This window comes from Rhinichthys klamathensis, unplaced genomic scaffold (assembly GCF_029890125.1).
Source record: "Rhinichthys klamathensis goyatoka isolate OS25496 unplaced genomic scaffold, OSU_Roscu_1.1 h1tg000181l_1, whole genome shotgun sequence".
Classification (NCBI taxonomy): Eukaryota; Metazoa; Chordata; class Actinopteri; order Cypriniformes; family Leuciscidae; genus Rhinichthys; species Rhinichthys klamathensis.
The window spans coordinates 4,894,314-4,916,335 of NW_026606709.1; the positions used below are offsets into that span (position 1 = coordinate 4,894,314).

Here is a 22,022-nt window from a genome sequence, read left to right on the forward strand (position 1 = left end):
CTTACAGCACATTTTCCTCTCAGTTTCATTTCACTCTGCCTCGGAGCATTTTCTTATTCATTTTCTATTTTGGTTTACATTTTGTTGTTATTTGATAAAAAAACAAACAAAAAAGTTTGTTTGTAAAGCTTGTGGAATTGTTTGTTATTTCCTCATTACAAATTCAAATAGTCTAGAGGCATATTTGTAAGTACATTTTTATTGAATAATCAGTCATTTGTTAAATGCCTAGAGAGAAAATGCTGCTCAGACTTGAATAATATGTCATACAAAATATCTTTCCAAGGGATTTCTTGCACACTTCCATTTAATTTATGTCATGCAATGGAAGAGGCTAGACGAACATTTAGACAGAGTCGGAGAAGTGAACCAATTAAACTTTGTTCAGTGCAAACTATTGGGCTGTACACAGGGCTCTCTGATCTGATGTCTGTAGTTAAATGAGTTCGGAAAGCGGCCTGTAATTAAACCACCAGAGAACAGGGTGTAAAGCGCTTTGGGAATAGGGTCTGGATTTAAACATGTAAGGAGTGGGCTCTCTGGATCAGACGGTCTGTGAGCAGGGAGTTTGGCCGCACTGCGTCTCTCTCAGTCAGCATGCATCTAGGGACAAAACACAACAGCACCTGCTTCCTTAGAAAGAGTCCAAGAAAATACACGCAGGACAACACTGCCGTCTAAATCAGGCATTTTAAAGATATTTACATGCACTTCATTTTATGTGCAACCTGTGTAGAACAGGTGGGAGTTTGAAATTTGGAAGAATTTCGATTTATGAGCATTGCATACTAATGAAATGCAACATGTAAATTTCTGTTTGAAACTGAATTACACACAAATACCTGGCATCCGTGCACAGCACATCAATTGACATGCAGTTCATCTTTAATGGAAACCCTGTGGCCTTGTATAGCAGTTTTACTGATTACTATATGAAAATGTGCTGCCAACTGTGCACTTTCAATCTGTTGTGTGCCTTTGTTCACAACCAGTTCATTGAATGCTTTTTCTTTTCTTTTTGAAAGGTATTTGGCCATGGCTTCTGATGTATTATTCTATTCAGTTAACAAAAGTTGTTTATCAGCCTGGAAAGGCATCTGTGTTTACAACACAGATTAGTAGATAGCCACAAGAAGAAAAAAAATATTAATCAGGAAAAATTCAAACAAATCTTAAAGATTTGAAGATTTACTTCTAGATTCTGCCAGGGGAATGACAACTTAACATGCTTACAATGGAAGTTACCAGGGCAAATTATGCTAATGTGGCAATTGTCAGCTTGCATCCTACACTGTCTATAGAGCTTAAGCTGTAAACCTAACAACAGCTTTAAAGTGCAGCATAAGAGCACGAAAGACAACAAATGAGCTATTTGAAAACCATTTTCCACTTAGAGGGTTAGAACAGCGTTTACCTGGCAAATCGTTGGTGTTCTTTGTCTCCCGACTTCATGGCAGCATGAATAAGGAGCTGATTGAAAACATCTCTCTGCATAGAAACAAATAAGGAGGTTGTTTATAGTGGAAACACTGCTTATCTAATACATACTGCAGTGAAGCGGCGAAAGACCTGTGCGTCACTGCCCCCTATCTCTACAAAGCGGTCTCTGATGGGTTTAAGCAGCTCCACGGCCTGGTTGTAGTTTCCCTGGTCATACTCCAGCAGAGCCTGACACATGGGCAGCCCCACACGCTCAGCTATCTGGAACTGATGGTTTTCTGCTGGGTCTCTGAGGGAGGAAAACAGAGGCATATGACTAATGCTAAAATGGACATTTCTGTCATCACTTATTCATTCGTATGTCACTCCAAATATGACTTATATAGTGGCCAGGGGATGGTAAACAAAATGTTTTACTAGATAAGGAAAACATTATTCAAAACATCTTATTTTGTGTTAAAGTAAGAAAATGATATTGTTTCAGAAGCTTTTTTCCTTGTTTAGACCTGGGGCCTCATTTATAAAATCCATCCTACATTTGATATCACGATAATTTCTCAAAAGCATGTACGTGTGATTTAGAGAAGGAACGTTTGCACACAAAAAGTGCGTCCACTCTTTACCAGAAGTAAAAATGTATAAATCGCAAATAAGCATGAAATTGTGAGCAGCTGAATGGTTTCAGATCACCACCTTATTGATGTCATCTAAAAGAGCACCAGTCAACGGCCAAATGCTTCAGAAAGGTACGGCAAGAATGGCTTAGATTTCCAAATACCTGCAGTAATCCGACTCTCTGCCACAAGGAAAAGTTTGTAGGTCTTCTTCTTGGTACCCTGACGTAGTGCTAAGCACTTTTCCACGTCAAAGTCTGTTTTGATAGATATGAACGTTGGCATGGATTTTACACTAAAATCCACGCCACGGTTCATATTTATAAAAACAGTCTTTGACGTGGAAAAGTGCTTAGCACTACGTCAGGGTCTAAGAAGGTTTTGAAAGCCCCAGGGGTTTTCAAACTGGGGGACTGCAAGAGATTAAACCACGAAAAGGTTAAAGATAAGACAAAAAAGAAGAAAAAATATGATTATTATTATTATTATGTAAAAGGTTCATTTACAGATTTATTTAGAAATTATATACATATTAATACGGTTTCATTCTGCTTTATAAAAACTGTTCAGATAGCCATCAATAGCCATAGTTGTGTTTTGTTTGTTGTTTCCATTCAGGTTTTATCCATCTAACAGTAGTCGAATGGTGAGTAGAAAAAAATAGTGTCAACATAATAGAAACAAAATATTTTCCAGATAATATTTTACACATACTTATAATATTTGAGATTTTTCACAGTGTAAATCTATGCAGCACATGAAAATATATAATTCCCTTTTATATTTTAGGTGGTCTGTGGTATCAAAAAGTTTGAAAATGCCTGGTTTAGACAACAAATTCGGCTAGGTTTTTGTGTGTGTGTGTGTGTGTTTGTGTGTACAATTGTTACTTAAAGCCTAAAGAACATAAGTGGATAACGAAAAACATTATGCTCTTTGAGAAAACACTGCTTTCTTTGAACAGATGCTGAGCTGAAAATACAGCTTCCAGAGGATTCCTCTCCATCATGTTATCTGACAAGAAATGTATTTTCGCGCTTGAATTTACTTTCAATACACTTTGTGTTCCTTCTGTACAACCTTTACCGGACGTTTGTTTTGGCCATAATCACAAATCGGAATAAATATGCATGCAGCGCATCCGCCTTGAGGATGCCATTCTTCCCCAGAGCAGGGACATTTATAAGAAATCTCATACAGAGCCTGAAGACATGCTACATCTGTCCACAACTCAGCTTCCACAAACTCCCAGCCGTGAGCAGAACCTGGCTGTAATGTAATCTCTTGAGTGGGTTGTGTAATGCGTGCGGCTCACTTAGCTAGTTCCTGCAGACTCTCCAGCAGGCGCTGAGTGGTGGCGCTCTCCTTGCTTCCCAGGGAAACCATGAGGAAGTGCAGGTCATTGAAAAGTAATGTGTGGTCCTCTGTATGTGGCTGGGTCACCTGCAGCACCTCTCTGTAGCGGTCCTTCACGCTCACACCTGCCGAGAAAACATTTTATACACACAAACACAGAGTTGCGCTACTTTTTGGGCTTTTCAGCACAACGACATGCCTCTTATTCATTAATCAAACATTTCCAGTTACACATCCCACTATCCCAGCTCATCTGTGTTTCTGAACCATGCCTACCGGCAGCTACACCAGCCAGAAAGCAAAGGGACGCTACACTGGCCGCTGCCAGCACCCCTCCAGCCGGTGCCTTCCGGTCATGCTAGACTTCACAATCCATTCACTTTCATTATATGCATGTGTATACGGGACAGCAAAAGTTCATGTTTGCTTACCAAAATTCAAGTGAACTCTGTCCTGTGAATTTATCTAGTACAAAAACATTTGAGCTCATAAGATTAATTCATAAATAGAAGACATAAACTTAGTTAAAAGCGGCAATGGTTTGCAGGGTTTCAACTAATTTTGTAAGCTTGCATGCTTTAGAATGGACCTCAGAGGCTACTATATTAATAACACAAATTAATATAATACTTTTTCTAAACAAGCATGATTACCTACTATAATCATGTTTGATTAACTAAACAGGGCAAATTAGCGTGATATTAGCGAGATCTACAGAGGATGGCATCTCGCTGTCACTTCACTCTGCCCTCTCTCACGTATGTGAGAATGCTGTTCATAGATTACAGCACAGCATTCAATACCATTGTGCCTCTTAAGCTTGCGGTGAAGCTCAGGGAACTGGGTCTTGACACCGCCCTGTGCGGATGGATCTTAGACTTTCTGACGGGTAGATCTCAGGTGGTGCGGATGGGCAACATAACCTCTACCTCACTTATCCTCAGCACTGGCTCCCCCCAGGGCTGCGTGCTGAGTCCCCTCCTGTAACCTCTTTTTACCCATGACTGTGTAGCTACACACTCCTCCAACACCATTAAGTATGCAGATGATACCACTGTTATAGGCCTGATCTCTGATGATGACGAGTCGGCCTATAGAGACGAGATACGATCATTGTCTCTCTGGTGCCAGGAGAACAATCTGCAACTCAGATAATTGTGGACTTCAGGAGGAAGCGGCGAGGAGAATATGCTCCCAGTTTCATCAATGAGTCTGTAGTTGAGAGAGTCAATAACATAAAGTTCCTTGGGGTTAACATTAGTGATGACCTGACTTGGTCCATCCACTCTAATATGGTGGTTAAGGAGGCCAGAAAACGGCTCTTTTTCCTCCGACGGTTGAGGAGATTCGGTATGGACGCAAGAATACTGTCCAATTTTTACAGATGTACTATTGAGAGTATCCTGACCGGATGTGTCACCGCATGGCACGGCAGCTGTACCTCCCACGATCGTAAGGCATTACAGAGGGTTATTAAAACAGCAGAGCGCATAACGGGGTCTGACCTGCCACCCATGCAGGATCTTCACAACGAGAGGTGCAAGAGGAGAACAAAAAGGATAATTTCTGATCCTAGTCACCCGGGCCATCGATTGTTCAGCAAGCTGCCATCGGGCAGGAGGCTCAGAAGCATCCAGACCAAGACCAACAGGTTCAGGCACAGCTTCTTCCCCCTAGCCGTTAGACTATATAACTCGTAATGCACTTCCTTCATTCTGCACCAAACACAGGCTTTCTTTTTATTTTACAATTGCTACTTAGCTAACTGGACTTTAGCTTATTATTTGTATATTATTTGCATGTATCTATGGCTATTATATTTATTTTATTGTTAGTATATTTATTTACCTATGTGGATGTGATAGGATGTTTTTATCGGCAACGTTGGGGGGTGGGATCTAAGCATTTCATTACATAACTTGTTATTGTAATGACAAATAAACTACCTTGAACCTTGATACTGCAATAACGTAAATGCGCGTATGGGAGTGGAAATTCTGCGGATGATATACTGATAATGTGAAAACTAAAGAACACAGTGCAAGTGCAAAATGCTTTAGAACATGTTTTTTATTAAATAATGGCACAAATACCAGTAAATTGATTTCCGCAAACCTTAGTAAATTACGTTGCATCATTTATTTGAATACTCTCCTCCCATAAATGTTGTGTCTCAAAGGAAACTCCTACAAATGCAATAAAGGTTATCACTAATTTTTCAATAAATGTCTTTAGTAAACCCTGACAGTAGTTTTAGAATGCCAATAATATTTATATTAATATTTCTGTAAAGCTGCTTTAAAATATAAATTGTGAAAAGCATTCTAAAAGCTGACTATACTGTAGTTTCAGCAAATACTTTAAATATATCCTTGAAAAGAGATCATGGAGATGATCCATCATGCCTTGTTACCACTGTGCAGGCTGGTGGTGGTGGTGTAATGGTGTGGGGGATGTTTTCTTGGCACACTTTAGGCCCCTTAGTGCCAATTGGGCATCGTTTAAATGCCACGGCCTACCTGAGCATTGTTTCTGACCATGTCCATCCCTTTATGGCCACTATGTACCCATCCTCTGATGGCTACTTCCAGCAGGATAATGCACTATGTCACATAACTCGAATCATTTCAAATTGGTTTCTTGAACATGACAATGAGTTCACTGTACTAAAATGGCCCCCACAGTCACCAGATCTCAACCCAATAGAGCTTCTTTGGGATGTGGTGGAACGGGAGCTTCGTGCCCTGGATGTGCATCCCACAAATCTCCATCAACTGCAAGATGCTATCCTATCAATATGGGCCAACATTTCTAAAGAATGCTTTCAGCACCTTGTTGAATCAATGCCACGTAGAATTAAGGCAGTTCTGAAGGCGAAAGGGGGTCAAACACAATATTAGTATGGTGTTCCTAATAATCCTTTAGGTGAGTGTATATATATATATATATATATATATAGATCTCTATTATTAGCCATCCCCCAGCCATCTGCCGTATTCACCAGTCAAGTTCTTTATCCAAAAATACACTTATTTCCGAGGTTCAGAAACTTGCCTAACACCAGTCTTCACATGATGTCTAACACATGATCTTCACACCACATCAGGGCTTTTCAACACAGCAGATTCACGTTTTATTCCAGTGCAGATTTCAGACAAAACCTGCCTTGATTAAACTGTTAAAAGCAAATGTGTTTAGATGAAAAACAGAAATGGACTCAACAGTAACATTTCTCTACTCCTGCTCAGAGATGGTGAGGTTTTATTGTTTTCAATCTGTATTTTAAGACTTAATGAAATCTCACCCTCCAGCTCTAGCCTGTAGAGCAATGAACAAGCATCAACGGTGTCCAGCATGGCTCCAGACTTCACACAGCGCAGATAAACCTGGAGAAAGATTTTAAATGTCCAATGACCAGTCATTTCTATTCCACATCTAGGTAACAATGTCATAACTTTCATTGTCATTGTTACATTATATAATAGGTTGTATAATGAGTATAATGACAGATCATGAAACTAATTCATACTGTATACACCATATGTATACTCATCTCTAATCAAACGGTTTGACAATTTCAGCTACGTCCATTACTGACAGGTGCATAAAATCAAGCATATGGCTGTGCAATCAACATTTTAAGTATAATTGGGTGTATTTATTCTGTTTTAGCATGGTTGGCACAAAGAGGGGTCAACAACTAAATGTTTTACTTGAAGAATTTGAATGACATGCACAAAGATCAGACCTGAACACCACTGGAATTAATTTAAAGGGGTCATGATATGCATTTCTGCCTTTCCAGAACTGTGGAAGATGATATAAAAGCAAAGGGGAGACCCAACTCCATATTAACATTACATTTTGTTCTGGTGTCTACAAACCTCTAACCATGTAGATTCATTATATACTCTACATTAACTACTGCTCTTTATATAACTGAGCTTTTAAGTTATGTAATCTTTGTTAATGGCTTTGAAAGTTATCACAGTGTTATTTACATTTTTAACAACTTTCTAAATATAAAGCATTCTAGTTAAGAGTTTCTTCGCTGTGCCTTCATGGAGACTAAAGGCACCTGCTGAGGTGAATGGAAACATATTCTATTGTCACTTCAACCCTTCTATATAAAGAATGATCGGTTATTAAATGAATGGATTAACTCTAATTTTAGTTTGATAGCTTTCAATATTCTAATTTCTATATACTGATGGTCTGTTGACAGTGTGTACCTGCACATAATAATTGAATGATTTATATACTCTATATTCAAGAGAGTGTAGTCAGGAAACAACTTGGCTTGACACCCATATGCTCCTGTCTAAATCAATTCAACTTTCACCATCTTAAATCCGTCACATTCCATATGGAACACAAGACAGGATTTACACTTCTCCCCTGGTGTGACTAATTACATTCACCACATGTCTACATGATTTAAGTTCTGTGGGAGTACCACAGGTGGTATCAGATGGAAATATCTTGGATATATACTGAATATTTTACCATATTCACGCACCAAGATATTTACATGGTACTCCAAGCACTTTAAAGAATACCATGATACATTGTAGAAAAACAAAACAAAACATGGTATTACAATGCAAACCACAGTAGTACCACGCCACTTCTTAAATGCATTGTCAAGGACACTCCTTGAGACTCATAAGCACAGTAGTGAACTGACCTGCTCATCAAAAATATTCAAAGCTGCTTCATAATTCCCCTGTGGAAGAAATAAAAAAAAATCCATGAAAGACACATGAATAAAAGTAAATTGTGTTCTTTTTGTAGTGGATGTAATTGTGTTGCCTCTCTTTTTCTTACCTTCTCAATGTGAAATAGTGCCCAGTGCCAGTAATTATGGCACGCCAACATGTCGGACACCTTTAAGGGAGAAATAAGACATCATATGACCTGATTTTTTGTTTTGTTTTTACCATACACAATGTGCTGCACATGTTTATACAATCTTTCTGAAACTGACTATCCAGTCTTTCTCTGTAGAGGCCATGAACTTTAGCCCCTTGTCCATCTCTGCCTTCATCTCATGGACATGAGCCACAGCATGGACACTCCAACCGTCCTGAGGAGTCAAAGCCAGACCCTGCAGGAATAATCCATTATAATAATGGTACTTTCCGTTAATAAGAAATTATGAAAAAAAAACAGCATTTTATATAGCATAAATATAGTTCAGTATTGTTTTAAATATTAAATTAAGTAATCAATAAAAAAAAAAATTCTGTGTGGGGAACTATAAAATATACAGTACACTGGACATGTGGACGTTTTCACCAGTTTTGCAAGACAAGCACAACACATTTACTGTGTCTGCTGCATTAAAAACAGGTTTATCACATATATATTTAAATTATAATTAATAATGCATGTTTAATAGACTAATTAGTCATTTTTTACATTATAGTGCCATAACATTGGAAAGTAGTGAGCAACACTAATGAATGACAAATTAAAGCTGCAGTCCGCAGTTTTTCCTCTTTGTCGCCATCCCTGTTCGAATTCTGCAATTGCAGTCATTCGCGGAATTATCAACTTTACGTGAGTTGTACTTCAACACCCTCAACACGGCACAGCGCGGATGAACACAATGTTTGAGGAGAGTGTGCTGCTGTCAGTCACAGCGCCGGTGCGGATACTGGCATTCAGAATCACAGATTATTATTTTTGGAAGTATGACCAACATAAAAATTTTCAACGGAAAATGTCATCTGAACTAGTAACATCCACTTTTGTTCTGGTTCTGACATTGCAGTAAATCGCGCTGATTAAATCTAAAAAATCGCTTATCATATCACGCAAAACCGTGCAAATTATACTTGTTAATGTTAACAACGTCAGCATTGCATGACTACATGTAATGTCCTTCCGATATGTATCCTTTAATTGTTTTCGCATGTAGCAACTCCGAAGTCCGAACGAAGTCTTTTGCATTTTACAGCGGATGAATCTCTAGTTGTCACTGGTGATTGTCGTTTGAACCTTTCTGGATCCGCCATCAAATTGCTAAGTTTAATTATATCAAGTGCTGTGAGAAAAGGCTATAAATCTCCACCTCCAACATCCTCACACGCAACACAGCCTACTAGCCGAGACTCCTTCTTTATGTGTACAGATGTGACGTAATGACGCAAAGACATGCTCGAATCTCCCGCGGAAATCCACCAGTACCACTGGAATTAAAAACATTATTACAAGCTTACCGCTTTGAATCGAGCTACGGCAAGCAGAGAGTTTTGAACACTGGCTGGTTATGTATTTTCTCAAATATGTATTTTGGATCATTTTTAACCCAAAAAAAGCTACAGACTGCAGCTTTAAATATGCAATTAAAAAAATACTACCTCTTTTGCCATTTTTTCAGCTTCGTCATAGAAATTAGTCTCAAGAAGCCCAAAGGAATACATCCCTTTAAGATAACTGGAAAACACATGCAATGAAAACATTTACTTAGAATAAATTAAACATTTAAAGGGATAGTTCACCAAAAAATTAAGTTTTTCCAAGCCTGTATGAGTGTCTTTATTCAGCTGAACACAAAAGATATTCTGAAGAATATGGCTAACCAAACAGTTGTTGGGCACCACCACTGACTTCCATAGTATTTTTTTTCTCTCCATACCGAAGTCGATGGGGTCCCACAACTGTTTGGTTACCCATATTCTTCAAAATATCTTCTTTTGGGTTCAGCAGAAGAAAACAATTCATACAAGTTTAGAAAAACTTGAGGGGGAGTGATTCTCATTTTTTGGACTTTAATTTTAATTTCAGGACTTTTAACTTCTAAAAGAGTTTTTGTCATGTGGACCAAGTTGGGTTTTGAAAGATATCTTAGATATGAAAAACTGAACCTGGTAAAAGGAAAAATTAAATAAAATAATTATTAAAGAAAAAAAAGATTTCAGTCAAAAGTGATATTACTAAAAGGTGCTCTATGTATTTTTTAGCGGCCTCTAGCGGTGATGTTTCAGATTGCAACAAGAGCGCTCGTGCTCGTGTGGGATCTCAAGTGCGAGCATTCACTACCGGCCACACGGAGACTTTCAACACAACGGCGAAAGCATCACACAACATGCTGGAAACTCATGTAAACTCCCACTGCAACGTTACAATAATAGGCTACTTTTATCAGCTTGACGTTGAACTTATGCTCCATGCTCGTACCATGATAACGTTACATTGACTGCATTTAGCCGACATGTGATGTTATCTAGCATAAGGTATTTCACTAACTATTCGTGTATCTTTCACAATCAGCAATGTCAACATAGGTGAATCTATAATATAATGAAAACGGTGAACTAGACTGAACAATGTCAGTGTAACAGTTAGACAGTATGAAGTAACATTACTGTACTGAACGTGTCTGGAAATGTTTATTATAAACAATATGATAGTAGTGGGATGAGTGACGTTAGACAGATCTAGTACATAAAATAAGTTACATTCTAAAGCACCTACTTTTTGTTATCCTGGAACAGTCTTTTGTATTAATTTCATGTCTCATGTAGTTTACCTTGCTATTTCATTAGAATTTACTAATAATTCAAAAGCTCTGCCGATGTTGATCCGTGTTTTCGTCCTGAGTCGATCAGAATCACGTTTGGCCTGACGAGCTTCAGCAGATAAAACTTTTTTTTGTTTTTTATATTTTTGTGGTGTTTGTGTTGGAGTCTGTGTTGTGCTGGAGGCAGGTCGTTTTGGGTGTTATCAGACTCCATGTCGTCAGCTGCAGTGCCGTCGCATAGACTGTATATAAGGAGAGAGGCTCGGGAGTGCGCATGCACATCCGATGGATTTCGCGGTAAATCCGACCCGGAGACTTCACATATAAATATGAATATTGGCCTTCAGAGGTAATAGCAAAACCCGACAAGTAGATCATTGTAATGTGTGATTACAACCCCTTCACACACAGGCAATAAAAAAGGATTCATTTTAGAAGAAAAGCTACATAGAGCACCTTTAAAATTAATCATCACATGGTAAAATAATTTTAAGCCAGCATTCAGATTGGCATCGGTGGAGCACGAGCACCTGCCTGTACAATGGCATATGCGGTTTCCAATAGGGCAGCACTCTGGCCACCGAGTCCCTCATCTGAATCTGTTCACCCAGGTAGAAGAATCCATCATGGGCAAACTTCAGTGCCAACATGTCTGTGGGATGATCAGCCAGAATACTCTCCCAAACCTCACAGGCCTTGTGCAGGGCTCTGAAACACACCATTTAATGTACTTCCTTTATTAAAAAGACATTTTTACATAGTATAACAGTGTTATTTTAGTATTATTTATCTAATATTAAAGTATTTAGCTTGAGTAATTTTACTTTTTTTTAATATACCTTAATGTAATTTACCTAAGGTAACATTTCTAATTAAGTTTTTTTTTTCTTATATTTACTGTACATCTCAGATTTATTGGAATTATCACAAAAAAAAATGTGTTAATGATAACAACTGTATTACAGCCATTGGTATTTTGAGAGGATCCTTTTCAGATGAGATTTTTTTGTTGTTTTACCAGCTAAAAGCCAAGCTGAGGACATAAATGATTGGGAAACTTCTGTAAAAAGGCTGCTTTATTCAAGAACTTCAATCAAGCTAAAACTTAGTTTCATATGACAGTCACACTGTTTATAGCCCAAGGATACAGTAGAGGAAACATGAATCTTAAAAGAACAAATTCAGAACTGCTTGTTGGCCAAAGGCAACCTTGCTTAAAATTAATCACAAAAAAAACAAACCCACTCCTTTTTAGAGTGGGCACATGTGAGACATTCGTAATGTCATCAGATGAATCTTCTCATGCAGCTCTTAGTCCGTTTCATGTGAACTCACCCTTTAGAGAAGAGCTCCATGGCTTTCACATGGTTTCTCTCTCTGGACGTGAGCTCCTTACAGTTCGCCAGCTCCACAGTCTTCCTCACAGCGCTGGCCAATCTCTCATCCCGCAGGACTGAACTTCCTGTGCCCACCAACTCCAGCCCAGTAGAGATCACATGACCCATAACTGCAGCACAGTGGACACACTAATGAGGACTTGTCATGGATGGATTGAATAAACCTGAAGGGGTTTATCTTGCGATAATGACCAGCTGATTGTACATTATCACACTTATTACACAGTTACTTACCAAATAAATAAATAGACATTATTGATTTTGAGATAAAATTTTATAATGTGAGAAGACGTGGAAGATTGTTTCCGCCATAGAATAAAAATGTAACACCAACATTTTCTCTCACATTACTGACTTTTTTTTCTCACAATGGAGAGTTTATATCTTGCAAATCCTACTTTACAACTAGTTTATCTCACAATTTTGAGCAAAAAGTCTGAACTGCGAAGACATAAAGTGCAATTCTGACTTTATTTCTTGCAATTCCAGGTTTATAACTTGTAATTCATACTTTTTTTCTCAGAATTAAGAGTTTATATCTCACAATTTCGAGTTTATATCTGGCAATTCTGAGAAAAACAAATCTGATTTTATTTCTCGCAATTCCAAAACTCACAATTCTTTCTTTTCTTTGCTCACAATTGCGAGTTTATATCTCACAATTCTGACTTCTTTTCTTGCAATTCCGAGTTTAGATATAAACTCAGATTTGCGAGATATAAACTCGGAATTGTTAGATATAAAGACAGAATTGTGAGATATAAACTCACAACTGTAAGGGGAAAGTCAGGATTGTGACATAAAAAGTTGCAATTATATTTTTTATTTTATTTTTGGTGGCGGAAAAAAGCTTCCATTGCAGACCGACACTGACTGATATAATAAAAAAAGTGACAGCAGAATACAATTTACCAATAAAGAGCCAAGTATTCCAGAAGACATTTAAAACAACCTTTTTACATTGACATGTTTACCAAGAAAGACTACAATGCTCAGTGTTGCAATCACGTACCAAAGTCCGGGTCTGCAGCTTTGACAGCTGTAATACAGCCTTCTATTCCTCCAAGTGTCTCATCATTACGCCAGGTCACATACTGATTAACAGACAGTAACATTCAGGTTAGTTATATGCAGAAGAAGAAAAAAACACAGTTATCAAAATCAGTGTATTGATGTGTGTACCTGAGACAGTATAGCATCATATAGTTTACAGGCCTCATTGCTGCTAGTGGACAGCATCAGACCCTCTGATTTCCATGCCTAACACATGCACACCAGAGAATATATAAGCAGTGTAACTGAGATTTGATGGCCAAGTAAGATTGCTTGAATTGGTTTTGTGCCACCAAAGCCATATTCAATACAATATATAATGGAATATACTGTGCAGAACATTAGATCAGTTGCATCAATTTAATATTGTAAACAAGGAGAATTGAATCTGTTATGAATTCGCAAACTGAAGCCTATTTTCACTGTCAATGCAGTTCTTATAGCGTGCTGTTGTTTTGTTTTTGTATTAGGCCTACTGTTACATTGTGTTGTTTAAGTATTGTTTACAAAGTTTTGTCCTGCCTGTAACATGCACTGCATGTGATATAACATTTCGTTCTACTGTTGAGTTGTTTAATGAAGCAAACTCAAACAAACTAAACCTTAATCCCCAGGTCAAAAGGTTTACACTTTTATAGAGACATTTCTCAAGATAGATTTACAGTTGACCATTGCGCTTTTATCTCGAGAACCCCATAAAAAGTCACCTACTCAATAACTCGAGAAACCCTTAGGCCTATGCACTATATTGAAAACAATTTTCTAACTTACCTTGCAATCTCTGAAACTAGCGGCGTTCATTCTCACAGGCGGTACAAGTGACAAGTGACGACGATTCAGGGACCTTTGGATTCGGATCTTATGATGTATCGGTTGAACCGGTTCATAAAACCAGTTTGAATGATTTGTTGACAAATCGTTTCTTGTTTAACTTAATTAAATAATTAACTGATTTATTGAATCAAGAGCCCTTTTCGAACAATGCCGACTCGCAATGTTATCAATATATTATTAGCCAAGTGACGCATTGTTCTATAGATTCTAAATCGCATTTAACAGCGACAAACTGAACTGGGGCATATTCAACAACAAAACCCTTTACTAATTAAATTATCTATAATGTTTTACTAGAACATTTAGAACGACATGCCATAATGTCAGGAAATACGTGATGACGTACAAGAATGCAGTGAATCATTTTTTTGAACCAGCTCATTAAAACGAACCGTTCAAAGGAACCGATTCACAGAAATGAGTCTTCCCCACCACCATTGTGTCTGTCTGAAAAGTAAAAGTAAATTGTTTACATAGAGGCGTCAGTGCAAAAGTCAGGAGTGGGTTGTTGTGTTGCATAAAACTAAAGAACATATGCCCGTTCCCCGTTTCCAAATGTCAAAATTTACTACAGTTTCCCTTTTATATGCACTTCTAAAATCTGAAGATAATTGCTTAATGCATTTTAAAAGATTTGCATAGAGGATTTGATTCTAAAGCAAATTCCAGTACTTGTAAAGTAGTACATTAATGAAGGTAGCGTTAAGTCAAACACAGGCCAACATTGTAATGCTTTAAAGATGGATAAATAGTTAATTATTGTGGTATTTTTTTCTTTCATCCTATGAAAATATATGCAACAAAGAATAATAAATCAATCCATAATGTAAATAGATGAGAAAAAAATCAGAAATAATATGCAAACATCACATAATTGGTTAGATTTCGAAAGCTGGCCAACAGCAAAGTGTAATATTACATTTCTTGAATAAATCCTGCATATGAAGTGAAGTTGAATTAATTTCAACTTCCAAAAGAGTGTAAAATGGTAAACCCATTGTAATAAATGAAAAAATGAAATTAATGAGTCTTCATTTTTAACAACTGCATTGTTTATTGCCTCTGCATACATTCAACACTCTATATGCAAATTAGCAACATAAAGCATTTTCAAGACCCAACATATTTTTTTAAAAATTAGGATTGATTTACTTTACATATAATACATTTTTCACACGTTAATAAATACAATAAAATCTGTCAAACATTTTACAGTCTAACTATTGTTGACCACGTGTTTTCATTCACAGTTATCTGTACTTACAAGTCAAACAAACAAAGCAAGAAACAAAATCTGTGCCCATCTATACAGCTGAACAGTGACTAAAATGAAATGTACACTTAGGGAAAAAAAGGCATGTTCATTTGCAATACCGATGTTTCCTGTTCCAAATCGAGCATGACTACGAGCCCCTGCTGTTAATCAGCACTGGTGTCGGTCGACAGTGCTGAAACGTTTTCATGTGATATAAAAATTTTTACAAAGACAATTATAAATAAAACACTCTGCAAACATAAGTAAACTCTGTGGATGTGAGGAGCCGTTGCATGAAAAGTTAAAAAAGGCATGTTGCTCCAAACCTGGAGAAAGTGAAAAAAAACAACACCAAACCTTGGTGCCTGATAATTAAATGTGAATATGGGCACAATCTCAATCTGATTTGATACTGTTAACTGTTCCAGAAACCACTGACCAACCAACAAAATGCATAATGCATTTGATTGTATATCAATGTATATTGTGTGTATATGTATTCTTATGAACTATCTGCATTGAGGAAGTTTATATACTAATATATACTCCACTGCTTTATGTAAACTATAGTACAAGTATCAGATATTCATGGATGATAAATGATTGTAAACTGTTTTTAGGATATATGTGTGGTAACGCCACTCAAGACATCAGTGAAGTATGTAACAAAGAACTTTTCGCTCCCAGCGTACACCAATATCTATAATATCAGGTGGCTACTGACGAATTCGAAAATTTTACAATTGTCAATGCTACAAACACAACATGTGCCGGTCGCTGAGGGTGTTCTGTGACAATTACAGAAGTCCATCACATGCTTATCTGTGAACCACACAAGACTTCATTCATCTGTTGAATGGAGGTCTGATGCTTATAGTGCGTTATATTAAACAGGAGTGGAGTGCGATTGCACAGAAACAGCTGAACTTTTTCAGTCAGTAGTCAAGGTAGAAAATGCATTATAGGAAATCAAGTCCAAACACCTGTCGTCGCTGAAAACGTAACAGTTGATTGACCAGGCATTCTGGGAAAAACAAGACTGGCTTTATGTAGGATCATTAGTCTCAAGACTTCCTCAACATCAGCAGGATAGATATGTCACCTTTCAAGACCAAAAGAAAAAAAAATTCCCCAAATTGATCCATTCTCTCTTTCTGACCGAGAGAACGTCTTGGATGGAACCAATGTCTTGGCTGCCGAGGAACAAAACGCCCTGAGTCGTGCCAGGAGAACTCGTAAACATCATCATCGTGCTCGTGAGTGGATTTGTAAACGTCGTGTTGACATGCCCAAAAAAACGAGGGGGGAGACAGACCGAATCTTTCTGCAATTTTTTACATTCCCTGCGGTGGAACTGGGAAACGCTGGCGGTCAGAACCATGTCATCGTTGTTAATGCTAAGCCCAGTTGAGGCTGAATCCCTTGGAGAGCATCACAGACTCCAGGTCTTTATCCTCCTCTTTCTCCCTAAGTCTCTGCTCCTCCAACAGGGCCACCAGAGAATCTCTTTGCTCGACGACCTCTAACATCTCATTCAGAATCTGCTTCTCCTCCGCCAGCTCTTCCTCGGTCTTCAGATGGTCTGTAGAGGGTGAAACACTGATTTAAGTTCATTTAAAAATAACACCACCCTACATCAAATTTGCTGAATGAAATTCAATACTTGTTACTAACTAATTTTGGTGTGCGGATTCCAAAAATAGTCTGTTTTGCTCTAGTACGTCACACATTTTTACAAATATGTGCATATAGCATTGCTATTTTCAAAAACCATATGTAAAAGCGCCGACATACTTCAAGCGAAATCGAAGAACGAACTGATGGGACGTAATTTCGAACACAATCAGGCCAAAACTAACCCTTTCCGGAAAAGTTCGCTTCGGCTGGTAAACACCTCTGTTCCATGATTACGTAATAGGTAGGTGTGCACGGAGGCTCCGCCTTCTTTCACATGGAAATCTTTTCCATTTAATTTCTCCTCAAGAGTCTGTTGCGATCAGACTTCCGTGAGTGAAAAGATGAACACACTGGAGGAGCTGCTTTATAGTAGACAATTAAGTTGTACTTCTGGTTAAACGACACTGATACCGTTTTTCATGTTTAATACGGTTAAAGCCGCTTGATTTTAAGCAATCTATTGTATAAATTACTATATATATAAAAACGTGACTTTACTAGAGTGCTGAATTGCAGAGCTCGTGCAAATATGATCAGATGCTTTTCTTATGCTTTATTAAAAAACGCTTGCCGTTTTCTCAATTTTGTTTGTTATTTTGTTACCGAGAGGAAAGAGGTTACACATTTACATATGCATCTAACGGTCGCTCTCAGCAGTGTGGGCGGCGCCAGATGTTTGATAACAGTATATCGCTGCTCACGTATTCCGAACTTCGTTTTACCCCAAATTAACGAACAACGAAAAAGAACCATGAGTATATCGGGGCCTTAAGGTGAACACGTCTTATATCATCCCGTAAATCACCAGAAAAACTGCCACAAATGCATGATTCCCATCTTGCTCTAAGCCAGGTTACAACTATTTGTTCAATACTCAGCTGATTTTCACATATATGACATTGTATGCCTAATCCGAATTATGGCCATTGACAGAAGAAAATGCAAACATGATCAGATGCTTTCTGCTACATCTGTGGGTGTTCTACTACATCCAAACAGAAAATACATTTTTGCAAATCATCAGAAATATTTGCAGGGCTGTGTAATGCATATCATTTTGTTGGTGTTCAAATATGATTAGGTCTATACTGGAGAGCAAAGTACCATCTACTGCCATGCGTTCTCGTAGTTCCTGTTGCAGTCGACTCTGTCTGTCCTCCAACTCCAGCTCACGAGCACTGCAGAGAGAAAGGATGGAGTAGAATTAAATGGGAGAAGAGGGCAATGGCTGTTAAGCTATAGAGTTTTTATAAGGCACTTTGAAAAATCGTTGATGTTCAAAGATATTGGATTCTTTGATGCCCCACATGGACATCAAGAAACCATCTGCCATTACAGCACCATAATGTCCACACAAACACAAGGTTTTAGATGAGCAGATGCGCCTTTAAGCAGAGCACTTTGAGAAGAACATGCGAAAGTTAAAATCTTCTTTTATCTGGACGATGAGTTGTTTCTGGTATTAAACTTCTTACACTGTTATTAAAATACTGGCCAGTAATTATATTCATATTATGGTTGCTAAATTGCCAATTCTAAAAGTGTATGCTAGTTTGTCTAAATAAATTAAAAGTAATACATTGATTTTAAATCAAACGATTTAAATGCTACACATGAAATCAGGCATCACAAATTATAGTGTACAGAATAAAAAAAAATGGATATTCATTCTGAGATTTGCTAAAAATTACATTTACCGTAACTGAGTTTTTAAATTATTAGTGTATTAATGATTAACTGAAATGAGCATTTCTACATTTAGAAAATGTAAAAAAAAGCATGCACAATTACATACATGCATACAATACTAACCGGTGACAAATGCGATACAGACTAAAACTGCAAAACTATTAAGACCCTCTTCTAACGGAGAACCAACAAACTGTTTTTTTCTTGATGAAAATGTCCCTTTGTAATTTGAATTTTGCTGATGAAACTGTTCTTTTGCCTGAATGTATGGGCCATTTGGTGCTAATCTTTACAAACACAGGTGCACAGTTGATTGCATCCGAGGCACAGTCAATATGTAATTGCACCTTGTATTCACACAAATGTAAATTGAACAAAACAGAATGTAATAAAAGCATCTGGCAAAATCTTTCAGCACAATGCCGTTGCCTACAGCATATCTGCCTGTTAGAGATCATCAGTTGATCTTGTTTAGAAAGGTATTTGTTCCTTTTGTACAACGAATAAAAACATCCAGACTCTAGACAATACACTTCAATATGCTCATTTTACATTTGAAAACAATAAGATTTCCCTTCATTAATATAGAAGTTTTTATTTTTATATTGTATTTTTATTGTTTTAATAAACATAAGCTCTAATATATTTTACACAGTCAAAATTTGACATGGTTCGAAAAACATTCTTAATGTGGCTCCGACTTCACTTGAGCATTAACATGTGCCATCCACAGAGGTTTGCATGAAACATAAGCAACAGGACTGAAGCTTAATCTGAGTGTCTACTCACAATATCATCAGCTCCGATTCATAGCGCACCAAGGCATTCTTCTCCTGGACCAGTTTAAACCATTCCTGCATCAGCTTTGGATCGTCCTTTTTACCCATTCCTGCAAGAAGCACATTGGAGAAGCATGAGGAACCTGGCAGTTAACCACCCACTGACACACAGACCTGACACAGACACCCACACAGCAAATGCGATGACAGCCAAGCCAGGATGTCTTTGTCAGGGCAAGAGTAGGGTGGGAATGTGGAAGACCATGATGAGGTCGAGGCTGCCGGGGCTCACAGAGGATGGCGTGGAGGTGCGACTTCTGATTGGACAGCATTTCATGATCAATGCTGATCAGACAGGACTTCTGAGGCATTTGGTCTTTTTCAAGGCAGTGGATATTGCTTCAAACTTTAAAACCTTTTTTTTTTTTTTTTCAGGACTATCTTTTTAAAGTAATAATGCAAGGCAATGTCAAAGGTATATGTCAAAAAGAGTGAACATCTAAATTCATCTTAACTTTACCTTTGTGGGTCCGTAGCTTGCTCCAAGGAGGCTTCCCCCAAAAAGTTACCCAATTTTACACCATTTTATCCCAATATCATGGCAATAAATAAGGCATGTCATAAAGAAATGTTCCAGTTTTAATAAAAGTTTGGAACCGAGTTGGTGGCAAATTACCACAATAAATAATTTACTCTTCTTTCAAATTTAAAATTATAAGACAGTAAAATAAGGCCTGTATCTTTGTTAAAGAATTATGCTATATATATATATATATCAAATCACTATAGACTACTGTACAAAAGATTCGAGTTACTAAGACTTTTTAAAAAGAAATTAATACTTTTAATTTACAGCAATGACTCAAAAGTGACCGTAAAGAACATTTACTTCCATTGTAAGTGACTTACCACAACCACATTTTTTGCATGTTATGAAAACAAAAAAGAACAAGTCAAAATCATTTTCTGTGGTAATCGGCACTACGCAGCAAAAGGCTGCCGATTAAGCTTGTATTGAACCTGGAACATTCCTTTAAAAAGTCCTCTGGGTCAGGCTCATGACTCAATATTCTTTACTTGCACTGTGACTGCAGTTAGACGTTAGACTGCATGAGGTAAAAGAAAAGCCTCATGGTATGCGCTGAAGTCCATGATCAATGCAGAATACTGTCACCGACTGAATATGGGAACAACTGTGCATGTCTGCCCATGCTAGTAGTCCCAGATGTCTATGAATACCCTGTCTCCCATCCCTACACACACATAAAAACACAAGTGAAGCCAAGCACTGAGATGAGCCATCGCATGGTAAACCTGGATGCAGCATGATGTACTTAGCTGACGGAGAGGCGGCTCTAGCAACATAAAAGGAAAAAAGACAGTACACACATACATCGAATGGCTGTGCTCGCGGTTGCTGGCCTTGGCTGTTTTAAACACACAGAGGCAAAGTAGAGGTCCTCAGACACAACAGTTAGAGACAGGGACAACAGAGGACAGGGAGGCTAAACTTATCCAGTGGGACGCACTGTGAGTGGCCTCCCCCACACTCAGCCCCATGCTTTCCCAAGAGGAACAGAGAAAGAAGAACCACAATTAGAACAGTCGTATAACAACCACGCTAACGTCGTGCCAAAAGGGCACTGTTATACACAGGCATAGTTACACACACACCAGATTACAAACCGACAGACACACCACAATGTTGCAGAACATTTGTATTTTGTGCTACTGCATTTAAAGTCAACGATGAAATCTCATTCGAAACCATTGGAATTCTATATTGTGATATTTCCATTTCAAGCAGAAACGATATTTATTGAGAAAACTGAATCACAAAATCATTAAGTCGTATAAATCATAGTTTTAATTAAGTACATAGTATAAATTAAATATAAAATGATTATTATTATTACTCTATTAACCAGCAATAAAACGAACACTAAAAAATTTAACGTGTTTATTAAAGCATTAGCTGATGTCAAGTTTTTTGTTTTTGTTTTTTTGCATTAATGAATTACTAGCCAAACGTAGTCAAAAAAACATTTTTCCCAACATAGTGGCCTCTATCATGCTATACGAAAAAGAAAAAACATACATTTTAATTACATTTAATACATTTTAATGCAAGACTACCAAGGAATCAAATGTAAGAGTTCTTAAATTAATACTGTACGCATATAAAGAACAAACTTACCAATTCTCAAAATACATTGTATTATTTAAACAGTACTCAGTACTCCATACTAAAGATATCAAAATAGTGTAAACATGACATGTAACATCTTAAAACATCTAACAGTGCTTAGTAAAAGTTCAAATCTAACATGCATAACCGGATGTAATGTGAGTGTTAAAATGACATGTCAAATGACTGAATGGCTGTTTGAAATATTTAAA

The 22,022-nt window shown here is 37.5% G+C and overlaps 2 protein-coding genes across 36 annotated transcripts in view; both read right to left on the reverse strand.

The window, feature by feature from the left end:
* Nucleotides 1-181: 181 nt before the first annotated feature.
* ttc38 (tetratricopeptide repeat domain 38) lies at nt 182-14,198 on the reverse strand. Its single transcript, XM_056261342.1, has 14 exons — nt 14,160-14,198; nt 13,518-13,595; nt 13,348-13,429; nt 12,274-12,445; nt 11,473-11,646; nt 9,776-9,851; nt 8,398-8,517; nt 8,238-8,297; nt 8,098-8,136; nt 6,715-6,796; nt 3,370-3,535; nt 1,570-1,729; nt 1,415-1,488; nt 182-603 (listed from the first exon to the last, which is right to left on the reverse strand). Exons 1-14 carry the CDS (start codon nt 14,187-14,189, stop codon nt 516-518), a joined length of 1,401 nt encoding a protein of 466 aa, XP_056117317.1. The 5' UTR covers nt 14,190-14,198; the 3' UTR covers nt 182-515.
* A 1,932-nt stretch (nt 14,199-16,130) lies between these two features.
* mical3a (microtubule associated monooxygenase, calponin and LIM domain containing 3a) overlaps nt 16,131-22,022 on the reverse strand; it is a 125,320-nt gene continuing 119,428 nt past the window's right edge. For 33 of the 35 annotated variants that reach the window (XM_056261350.1, XM_056261349.1, XM_056261351.1 and 30 more), the window contains 3 exons: nt 19,633-19,732; nt 18,259-18,332; nt 16,131-17,059 (listed from right to left, as the gene is read on the reverse strand). In XM_056261350.1, the coding sequence (XP_056117325.1) occupies nt 16,875-17,059; nt 18,259-18,332; nt 19,633-19,732 (359 nt within the window). In that variant the 3' untranslated portion in view covers nt 16,131-16,874. Of the gene's footprint in view, nt 17,060-18,258; nt 18,333-19,632; nt 19,733-21,151; nt 21,184-22,022 lie in introns of those variants that run through there. The other 2 variants (XM_056261371.1, XM_056261372.1) reach the window with 1 other exon arrangement.